Source organism: Lemur catta, chromosome 2 (genome assembly GCF_020740605.2).
Source record: "Lemur catta isolate mLemCat1 chromosome 2, mLemCat1.pri, whole genome shotgun sequence".
Classification (NCBI taxonomy): Eukaryota; Metazoa; Chordata; class Mammalia; order Primates; family Lemuridae; genus Lemur; species Lemur catta.
In genome coordinates, this window is record NC_059129.1 from 33,918,164 (window position 1) to 33,929,085 (window position 10,922).

The 10,922-nt window shown below is 62.4% G+C and overlaps 1 protein-coding gene across 1 annotated transcript; it reads left to right on the plus strand.

The window, feature by feature from the left end:
* Positions 1-347: 347 nt before the first annotated feature.
* ASL (argininosuccinate lyase) lies at positions 348-9,376 on the plus strand. Its single transcript, XM_045543202.1, has 17 exons — positions 348-432; positions 630-684; positions 3,000-3,194; positions 3,852-3,935; positions 4,188-4,244; positions 4,325-4,422; positions 5,589-5,666; positions 5,760-5,837; positions 6,296-6,348; positions 6,669-6,731; positions 6,877-6,991; positions 7,146-7,230; positions 7,339-7,398; positions 7,654-7,737; positions 8,762-8,842; positions 8,978-9,084; positions 9,185-9,376. The coding sequence occupies exons 2-17, from the start codon at positions 673-675 to the stop codon at positions 9,354-9,356; spliced, it is 1,422 nt and encodes a 473-aa protein (XP_045399158.1). The 5' UTR covers positions 348-432; positions 630-672; the 3' UTR covers positions 9,357-9,376.
* The last annotated feature ends 1,546 nt before the right edge of the window (positions 9,377-10,922 follow it).

A 10,922-nucleotide genomic window follows, 5' to 3' on the forward strand; every position in this document is an offset into this window, starting at 1 on the left:
TTCTGCAAACGTGAGGTAACATTCCTGAGTACCCAGCAACACACAGGGGCCAAATGCTGAACGAACGAATGAGTGCACGTGCCACTTCCCTTTACGTATCCTGTGGACTCGCCGGGCTTGGGCCTGATGGCACTCGTTCTACCTGGGCCCGCGTCTTGGGCGGCCGGCGCGTCTGCGGACCCGAGCGAGTGCCGACGCGGGCGCCACCCTCAGCCGCGTCGCGGTTCGGGCCGCTTGGCCGGAGGGTGCGCCAGGGGGCCCCGCCCGCAGCCGCGGTTGGAGGGCGCAGGCGACGCCCACCTGCAAGGGCCGCCGCGGATTGGTGCGGCCGCCGCGGGAGGCGGGGCCGGGGCCGGGCCGCCGCTGTCGCCATCCGGGCCAGAAAGGCCCCAGCAGGTGGCGGGTGAAGACGGACGGCGTGGCCGGGCGGTGGTGAGTGCGCGGCGGCCGGACGGGCGGGGACGGGCGGGGACGCCGGGGACGCCGGGGACCGTGGCGCGCGCTGGGCGCTGCCCACGTCCGCCTCCCCGAGGGCTGCGCGCGGCGGGGCGCGGGGGCCCGAGCTCGGAGACGCCCGCCCCGGGGGACCCCGCGGGCCAAGGAGGTGTCAGTCCTGTCTTGTCTTCCAGACCGGGAGGACTGAGGCTCCGGGACGACGAGGAACCGCCCAACATGGCATCGGAGGTGAGTGGGGGACGCCGGTCCTCCGAGGCTCCGAGCGAGGGGGGAGGGGCGCCCCGGGCGCCGGCCGAGGCAGCGACCTGCGCACCGGATCTCCCGGCGGAGTGTCCCTCTTGGTAACTGTCCTGCTGGCTCTGGGCGGCCGGCACCCCCCGGCGCACCTGCTAGCGCCGGCAGAGATCGCTACCCGGATTCACAGGTGTCCCCAGGCGGCCCGTGGGGCAGACCCACCGGCCCACACTACTGGGGAAGGGTGGCCCTGACCTGACCCGACAGTGCCGCCTGACTGGCCGGGACAGGTGCTGCCTGCGCCTTCAGGCCCTCACCTCTTCGTTCCTTCTCGCACGTGTCCTCCTGTCAGCCCCCACCCCGCACCACATCCCTTCTCCCGCCCAGCAGTTGTCCCTGTGTATAGAAAAGGGCTCAGCCCCCAAAGTATCCTTGTCCTCCACGCTGGCATGTGGAGTCAGGAGGTGGGGACATCTCCCTGTGATCCAGTGGCCCCAGTACCTGGCCCCTTCGGGTCTCACTGGGCTCTGCTCCTTAGGGCCGGGGACTCCTGGCTTCTCTTCCTGACCACTGAGTGGCGGGAGTCCAAGACAGAGGTTCCCTTCCTTGGGCCTCGGTTGATGTATCTAGCAGATGGGGGTAATAATAGCTGTCTGCCTCCCTCTGTAAGGTACTGGACATGAGGTCATTGCTTTGAACCCTTCAGGTAAAAGGGGCTGTTTGCTTCATGGTGATGAAGGGGACCCTGGGCCTGGGAAGCAGGCGGTCTGGGTTCCAGTCCCTTCTGGCCCTCAGAAGCTGGCAAGTCACTTCCTCTCTCAGTTCCTGCGAATGAGTGGGACGAGAATGCCTCCCTGCTAGCTTCTGGGTCATGGTGGAGGGCTGCGGGCAGAGCTGGACTTTGGAGCCAAACAGACTTGGTTTCAGCACCAAAGTCACTTGAACTCTCTGAATCTCTTTCCTCACTTGTGAAATAAGGGTAACAGTGCCCCTACCACACCCCCACAGGAGGGTGTGATAGCACGTGTAGAATCCCTAGCACAGGGCCAAGCAGCAGTAGGTGCTCAGTAAATGGTGGCTAACGTAACAATACTGTATTATTTCCCTCGCACATTCTAGCTTGGCCGTTGCTCATTCAACCCAGCCCAACTCAGTGCCTCTGCCTCCTTGCCTGAGGGGATCATTCCGGCCCAGACGTGCCTGGCTTGGAGCGGTGGCTTCTGTTCCACATTCAGCCTCCACCTCACTGTGACCTCCTTCTGGGGTCCTTTTACGCCTGCCAGTAGGGTAGGAGCTTGGTCCCAGAGCAGAGTGGTCTGCCTTCAGGTGGACCAGTGCTGCAGGTGACCTCAGCTTGCCCCCGGCCATCCTGTAGGTTGGTACTAATTGGTTTGGCTGCAGCCCCGCTTGTTAAGTAGTTGTTGTTGTTACTAACAACCCAGGCAGGGAGGCCCAGTGCCTGCTGGGGCTTGGGGGCAGGTTGGCTCCGGATTCTGACCGGCTGGCATTGGCCCTCTGGCCCCAGTGGTCAGGACCAGGGCCCCACGTGATGCTTCGCTGGAGATCTAGGCTTGGCGGGGCAGCTGAGGGGTAAGGGGCAGGCCCAGCTCAAAAGGCTGAGGGGGGCGGAGGCTGCCTCTGCAGGGCAGAGTCCTTTGGCAGCTGGGGCTGTTGGGCGCTGAGGGGTCAGCTCACAGTCCGGGGCCAGAGCACTGTGGAGGTCCCTGTGGTGCACACAGGAACCAGGAGCGGAGCTGAAACACACCCTGGGCCGGCAGCCCTCAGCCCTTCCCTTAGTAACAGCTGGTGTTTCCTGAATCCTTCTGAGCCCCGGGCACTGTGCTATGTGTGCACTTTACAAATGTTTCTAACTGAACGCTCATAACAGGCACACGCTAAGCAGTCAGAACAGCACCTGGCACTCAGTGAGAATGTGGTGCACGTTAGCCAGTGTCATTACCATTATCACTGGCGCATCAGAGCTGGATTCAAACTCTGTGTTCTGGGGCAGCTTCTCAGTTTGGTCAGTGGCAGTCCCAGGGGTGCCTTGTACCCTGCCACCATCTCCCTGGAGTCATGCCACATGGTGGGAAAGAACCCTAACCTCGGTGTCCAGCCACATTCCCATACTCACTCCTGGGGTGGCTCTGAGCAGGTTCCTGACCCTCTGAGCCTCAGTTTCCTTGTCTGTCCAGTTAGAATAATCCTACTCAGTGGTCTCCACTGCCGTCCACCTTCCTGAGGGCCCTTTGTGAGAGGCACTGTTCTGGGGTGTGGGAGGAGACTAACTGCTGCTGCTCTCCCGGCAGAGTGGGAAGCTGTGGGGTGGCCGGTTTGTGGGCGCAGTGGACCCCATCATGGAGAAGTTCAACGCGTCTATCGCCTACGACCGGCACCTGTGGGAGGCGGACGTGCAGGGCAGCAAGGCCTACAGCAGGGGCCTGGAGAAGGCGGGGCTCCTCACCAAGGCTGAGATGGAGCAGATACTCCAAGGCCTGGACAAGGTACTTGCCACGTCCCAGGCCCCACCCGAGGCCCCCTCTCTGTGCCCCAGGCTCCCGCCAAATCCCGGAGCACAGGTTGCAGTGTCCCAGGCCTGTGGTTTCACATGGTAGTCGTTGCAGACTTGCTGTTTAACCACGTGCTGTGATGGCTATGCTATCTCTTCATCTTTTTTTCTTTTTTTGAGACAACGTTGCCTCTGTTGCCCAGGCTGGAGTGCAGTGGTGAAATCATAGCTCTTTGCAGCCTCAAACTCCCAGACTCACACTATCCTCCTGCCTCAGCCCCAAGAAGCTGGGACTATAGGTGTGCATCACGATGTCCAGCTAATTTTTAAATTTTTTTGTAGAGACGGGGTCTCACTATGTTGGTCAGGCTGGTCTTGAACTCCTGGCCTTAAGCGATCCTCCTGCCTCAGCCTCGCCCTTCATCCTTTAGTGACCCCTGTAGTCCCCATGGCGCATGGGCAAAGGTGTGCTGGGCCTGAGATGCTCATCGGTGGTGGGAGCTGTGCCAGCCCTTTCCCCAGGTGCACTCCCTGGACTCAGCTCCTGCGTGGGGACAGTCAGTTGTCAGGGAGAGTGTAGGACCAAGGCAAGGGCCCTTGCGGCTGCCAATGCCTGCCCACCTGACCTCAGGGTTGCTGCCATCTGCTCTAGGTGGCCGAGGAGTGGGCCCAGGGCACCTTCAAGCTAAACCCCAGTGATGAGGACATCCACACAGCCAATGAGAGACGCCTGAAGGTATGCGCCCCCCCCAACTGCCTTCTGCCTCCCTGGCCTTCCCTCTCCACCTTGCCCTGGGTACTTCTAGCATAAGTGCCATCATTCTGTCCCCTTCGTCACTGGCAGAGAGCAGGCAAGATCTCAGAATAGGAGGCCTCCACAGAGATGGCAAGAGCTTGGGCAGGGCCTGGGGTGGGGACCTGCCCTGCCTCTGTTGGCCCCTCGGGCCGTGGCTGTGCAGTCCCTGACCCGTCCTCCCCGCACCCCCAGGAGCTCATCGGTGAAACTGCAGGGAAGCTGCACACAGGACGCAGTCGGAATGACCAGGTGCCACCAGCTGCCCTGCTCCCTGCCCCGCACCTTCCCAGCCTGGCATCCCCCTGACTGCCACCTCCGCCCCACCACAGGTGGTCACAGACCTCAGGCTGTGGATGCGGCAGACCTGCTCCACTCTCTCGGCCCTCCTGTGGGAGCTCATCAGAACCATGGTGGATCGGGCAGAGGCGTGAGTCCCCTGTGGACGCCCAGGGGCAGGGAGGGGCCTAAGGGTAGCCAGAGTGTCCTGTCCACCGAGGCAGGTGGCCTGAACCCCAGGCCGAGGTGGCAGGGATGAACAGGGTCAGGGAGCCAGGCCCTGGGTGACGGGGGGTGGCTCCAGGAGGACAGCCAGGGCTGGGCATTTCCTAGCTCAGCAGGTGGGGAAACCTCGGCCTTTGAAGATTCGAGGGCAGGAGGCTGAGGAGGAAACGGGCTGGATGTGCCTGCAGCAGCCAGGGCCGCCCCTCGGCCTGCACTTGCCATCGCCCCCAGCCTCGCTCACGCTCGGCCTCTGTGACCTGCTGTCTTTGGGGCTGGCTCTGCTCCTGCAGGCCCGGCCGAGGCGCTGCTGAGAAGCCCCCAGGCAGCGTCAGAGACAGGCTGACCCCTCCTCGCTGCCAGCTCCCTGTGACCCCCATTTCACAGACCTCAGCCACCCGGGGGGATCAAGGGCATAAGAATCGTCACCCTGGGAGGTGGGGTGGGGGCTGCTGGGAGGAATAGGGAGCGGCTGCTAGAGTTTGGGGTTTCTCTATGGGGTGATGAAAATGTCCTAAAATTAATTGTGGTGATGGTTGTACACTAAAGTGTACACTTTGGGTAAATTGCATTGTGAATTATATCTCAGTAAAGCTGTTTATTTTTAAATAAACAACAAAACTACCGTCACCCACAGCACCCCTGCCCCTGCCCTGCCTACTTTAACGTGCCCCAGCCTGTTCTCGGGTCCTCGGGGGCTCCTGGTGTGTTCACGCACACAGCCCCCCGTTCCCGGGCGGTGCCTGCCCTGGGCCTCCTCCCCCGTTCTGGTCCCTGCTCAGAGCTGCCTAGAGACAGGCCCAGGCTCAGGGTGGAACCCTCACTTGGTCCTGGCAAAGCCTCCACTGGGAGGCCCCACAGCCCTGGCCCAGTCCTTGGATCACACCCCCACTGCTGGCCTCTTTTCTCTTTAGGCCTGTCTGCCGCCACGAGAGGGCTCCCTCGTGCAGGCAGAGCCTTGTGGGCCTGCCCTGCTCTGCCCTGGCAGGGCCCCGGGTGTCCCAGGTGTCCCAGGCAGGCATTGCCCGAGCCTCCAGCTAAGCCTCTGCCTGGCCCTAGCCCCTCAGGCCTCCTGCCACTTCTCTGCCCCCACAGGGAACGTGACGTCCTCTTCCCGGGGTACACGCACCTGCAGAGGGCCCAGCCCATCCGCTGGAGCCACTGGCTCCTGAGGTGAGCAGGGTGCGGTGCCAGGGCCCTGTGATGGGTCTGTGACGGGGGGACCCCGCCGGCTGCCCTGACCCTCCCGCCCCTGGCGTCCCACAGCCATGCCGTAGCGCTGACCCGCGACTCCGAGAGGCTGCTGGAGGTGCAGAAGCGGATCAACGTCCTGCCCCTGGGGAGGTGAGTGAGACCCCAGTGCCCGAGGGCCTGGTGGGGGTGGGGGTCGCTGCTACCTAGTCAGCATGGCCCCCTGGGGACTGACAGAAGAGAAACCGGGAAGGACAGCCCGACAGAAAGCCGGTAGTCAGCCAGGAGGAGGACCCTGCAGGGACCCGTAGCTCTAAGGTGGGGACAACCAAGCTCACAGATGTGTGTGAGCAGGGCCCAAGCTCTCCAGAGAGGCTCCCGGAGAGCCCAGTACCTGGTCCACAGCCTGCCATTTCCCCTGCATGGGGACAAGTGTTCTGGCACCAGAGGTGACCGGGCCAGGGAAGTGGCTGAGCTCCTGGCAGTAGTCCTGGTAACCAGGGCTTGGTTCGGGGTGTGTGTGTGTGTGTGTGTGTGTGTGTGTGTGTGTGTGTGTGTGTCAGGGCCTGCCTGCCAGGAGCCCTGTCACTACAAACCCCCTGTCCCTCCAGCGGGGCCATCGCGGGCAATCCTCTGGGTGTGGACCGGGAGCTGCTCCGAGCAGGTGAGGCGCCCTGCCCCTCCTCCCTGGGGAGAGTCACCCTCAGCACCTGCCAGGCCTGGCAGACACATAGCAGACAGGGCAGGGGCTCCTGGGTGGAACCTTCGTTTGTTGCCTCTGGGCACTGAGGTTATCGAGGCAAGGGCTTGCCTGTGGCAGGGGCTCCTTCCTCCCTCCTGAGACCTGTGCAAGAAATCCCCCACCTCCTGCCCTCCCTGATCCTCTTCCCTGAGAGGGGCTCACGGGGGAGGTGGCTGGGCAGCCTGTGTGGGGTAGGGGAGGCGCTCCTTGCCCCCCAGCCCCGCTTCCTCCGCCACCCCCAGAACTGAACTTTGGGGCCATCACGCTTAACAGCATGGATGCCACCAGTGAGCGAGACTTTGTGGGTGAGTCTTGGGGCCCAGTCCCCGCACGGTGCCCCACCTTTGTCCCCCAGCCTGGCTTCTCTCCAGGCTCCTCCCACCCCGTCTGGTCAGGCTGGGTCGGGGGCAAGCAAGGCCTGGTGCCCGAGAGCCTGCCCTCCCTCCCAAGCCGAGTTCCTGTTCTGGGCTTCGCTGTGCATGACCCACCTCAGCAGGATGGCCGAGGACCTCATCCTCTACGGCACCAAGGAGTTCAGCTTTGTGCAGCTCTCGGATGCCTACAGGTAAGGCCCGGGCTGCCACCCGCCCTGCCTCCTCTCTCCCCAGCCCGCCCCTTGCTCAGACCCGGACACTGTGCTGCTGGGCCTGCCCTGCCCCCACCAGCCGACCCGCCGAGGGGCAGGCAGGCCCCTTTAGTCCCAGCATCTCTGTCCCCAGCACCGGAAGCAGCCTGATGCCCCAGAAGAAAAACCCAGACAGCCTGGAGCTGATCCGGAGCAAGGCGGGGCGAGTGTTCGGGCGGGTGAGCAGGGCAGAGAGGGGCTAGGCCTCTGGGCTGACCCGGAGGGTCCTGAGGGGACTCCCAGGACAGGCTCCAGGGTCCCAGTTCCTGAGCGCCCCTCTCCTGCAGTGCGCCGGGCTCCTGATGACCCTGAAGGGACTCCCAAGCACCTACAACAAGGACCTGCAGGTGTGAGGCTGGGGTGGTGGGTGAGGGCCCCCCTGCCTGCAGCCACATGCCGGTTCTTAGCCCAGGCAGGGACCCCCCAGAATTGCCACCTGCCATCCTGTGCACACAGCTCCATGGCCTCGGAGCCCTCTGCCCTTGCTTAGTTGGGGTGCTGAGTGTTCCAGTAGAAGGCAGTGGGGTGCCTCGGAGGGGAGAGGGCTCTGGCAACAGGTGCCAGGGTCTGCTGGGTCCTCACCTCCTGCCCCACGTCCCCAGGAGGACAAGGAAGCTGTGTTTGAAGTGTCAGACACCATGAGTGCTGTCCTCCAGGTGGCCACTGGCGTCATCTCTACACTGCAGGCAAGACACCCCCCCCAACCACCTGCCTCTTCCCGCCTGGGCCCTAGAACCAGGGATGGGCCTGCCAGGGGGCTGATCTTGGGGCGAGGCAGGGTGGGGCTTGAAGGCCCGGGGCAGGACAGGGTATGTGCTTGTTCCTGCTCCTGGGGAACCGCGAAGGGACAAAAGCTGCTGCGGTCGAATGGCAGTGCATTAGGCTCGCGGGGCCCAGGTCCCGTCAACTGGCCAGGCCAGATTTCGTTTTTACTCGCTTATTATGGGACGTTTCCGTATACAACAGAGAATACACAATGAAGCCTCTGCACCGACCCCCAGCTTCCATAGTAACCCCTCGTGGCCGTTCTTGCCACGGCTGTCTTTACCCCCCCCCTCCCTCCCCTCCCTCCCCTCCCATTTGGAAGTAAATTCCCATCATCACATTGTTTCATTCCTAAATAGCTCAGGATGTGTCTCTAAAGCACCGGCTCTCAAAGTGTGGTCCCCAGCCTAGCGGCATCAGCATCCCCTGAGAACTTCAGAGAAATGCGATCCTAGAACCCCCACTACTACTGACTACTGAGTCAGAGACTCTGGTGGTGGGGCCCAGCAACTTGTATTTTAATAAATCCTTAGGTAATTCTGATGCATGCCAAAGATGGGGACTCTTAGAAAACATGAACGCAACTCCGTTAGCACACCTAAAATTATCAGTAATTATGATTAGCCAGGTGTGGTGTGCGCCTGCAGTCTCAGCTACTTGGGAGGCTGAGGCAGGAGGATCGCTTGAGCCCAGAAGTTTGAGGCTGCAGTGAGCTATGATGACACCACTGCATTCCAGCCCAGGTGACTGAGTGAGACCCTGTCTCTTAAAAAAGAAAATTATGAGATGGTTTAAGCAGAGAGCAGGGCAAAGCCAGGTAGGTAAGAGAGGCTCTGCCCAAGGCAGGGGACCTCCTGGCAGGGGGGTCAGGCCCTGGGCCTCAGGCTGGCAGCTTCAGGCCCCAGTGTCCCCAGGACTCATCACTCCCCTGGCCGGTGCCCCCAGATTCAGCGCGAGAACATGGCACAGGCTCTCAGCCCTGACATGCTGGCTACTGACCTTGCCTACTACCTGGTCCGCAAAGGGGTAAGTGTGAGGCAGTCAGGTGGGGGGCGAGGAGACAGATGTCCCCGCAGGAGCTGGGGGAGGTCAGGAAGGCCGAGGGACCTGGGGCAGACCCGAGAGCAGAGGCAGCCTGCATCAGCACTGCGCTCCCCCCAGATGCCGTTCCGCCAGGCCCACGAGGCCTCCGGGAAAGCCGTGTTCATGGCCGAGACCAAGGGGGTCGCCCTCAACCAGCTGTCACTGCAGGAGCTGCAGACCATCAGGTGCGGCCCCTCCCCCCCCCCACCCCTCTCCCCGGAGGGGGCCTGAGTGCCTGGAGGCTGGGTGGCCGCCGCCCTGGCCCATCACCTCCTTTTCCTCCAGCCCCCTGTTCTCGAGCGACGTGAGCCGCGTGTGGGACTACGGGCACAGCGTGGAGCAGTACGGCGCCCTGGGGGGCACGGCGCGCTCCAGCGTCGACTGGCAGATCGGCCAGGTGCGGGCGCTGCTGCGGGCACAGCAGGCCTCGACTCCTCCCCCGCCTGTGCTCAAATAAAGCGGACGGACGTAAGAGGAGGCTGCGTCACGTTTCCTCCCCAGCCTGTCTGCCTCGCGGGTGGGCTTCGGGGGTCTGCTGAGCTGGCCAGTGAGGGCCGTCAGGGAGGGAAGTGGAGAAACCGGACAAGGATGGTGACAGTCACAGACGGGGGAGGGAGGAGGGGCCTCCCATCAGAGCCTCTGCCCTGTCCAGGCCCCACCCCCTGGAAACGGTGTCGCAGGGACCTCCTGCCTTGGGTGTCCTCGGCAGGACTGGAGGGACCTGGTGGCAAGGCTAGCCCGGCTAGGCACTGTCCGTCCCCCTTCCTTCCCAGTGTCCCCTGGGCTCCCCGGCTGTCAGCCTCCCCTTGCTCAGCCCACCCATCCCCGATGCACATTGCACATTCCAGGGTGTGTCCTGGGCTGAGGCCTGTGCCAGGGCTGCCACAGTAACCTGCCTGTGCCCTCACAAGGGGCCTGGTGCATTTGGCGGTAAAGCCAGTCTTCCAGCGGGCGTGTGATGCCAGGCACTCGGTTGGCTTCCCACAAAGGTGAAGACGAGGCCTCCTCCTCCCCAGAGAGTGCCATACAGATAATTCCCTGGTACTGACCATGAGGCGGAGGTGACAGAGACGTGGGGCCTGGAGGGGCCTGTCCCATGCGGTGGTCAGGGGAGGGAAGGTCGGTCCCATCAAGTCTGCAGAGGGCCCTGAGGCCAGGCCTGGCACAAGGTAGGAGTTGAGTAGGGCCCTCGGGGACACAGGGACCTTTTCTGCACAAATCTGACAAGAAAGGGCTGAAATGTTTATTCTGTTAACAAGAAAGAAGCTAAACCCCAGGAAGAATGAATAACTCATCCCAAGTGATGCCGGGGGCAATGAAAAGATTTTATAAACTAAAGAACCAAAACTTTAGCAGTGGATGCCAAATTCTGTGGTTTGGTGTGGTTACTGTGGTCAAAGCTGTGGTTTACAGAATCTTCCAGAGCTGTAGTTCTCAAAAATGTACTTCCTGACCACCATCATCATCATCACCTGGGGATTTGCTAGAAGCATGAACTGTCAGCCCCACGCCCCAGACCTGCTAAATCAGATGCGGGGAGGGCCCGGCGGTCTAACGAGTCCCGCAGGTGGCTGTGCTGTGCACTCAGTGAGGAGCCCTGGGCCCCGGAACCTCGTGACACGAGCCTGCTGCGGACCAGCAACGCCAGCCTCGCCCGGGCCGCAGGACCGATTCGGAGCCTGCAGTTCACGCTCCAGGTGTCCCGTGTGCGTCCCAAGTGCTGCCCAGAGACGGCGTGAAGTCTAGTCTCAGAGTGAAGGAGAGGCTTGTGTCCATCCAGCAGCAGGCGGTATTAAAATACTGTCTGGAATATAGGTGGCACCACGAGGACTGGAATAGAGTGAGTAGCAGTTTGCCGTGGTGACCCTTCTACCGCCTCCGTTGCCGGGACACACCCGGTCTCAGTGGGAAATGTTTTTAGCGGATCCCGTCAAAAGTTCCTCCCTAACCCAGCTGGAATCAGCCTCCCACCGGGGCCTGGCCACGTGGCCCAGCCTCCCCGGAGAGCGCGAGGCTCCCCCAG

Excerpts from the sequence above, each read along its gene's own strand:
- ASL (XM_045543202.1), top strand. Across the intron at positions 7,399-7,653 it reads CCTACAACAAGGACCTGCAG|GAGGACAAGGAAGCTGTGTT; the intron begins GTGTGAGGCTGG and ends CCACGTCCCCAG. Across the intron at positions 7,738-8,761 it reads GCGTCATCTCTACACTGCAG|ATTCAGCGCGAGAACATGGC; the intron begins GCAAGACACCCC and ends CGGTGCCCCCAG.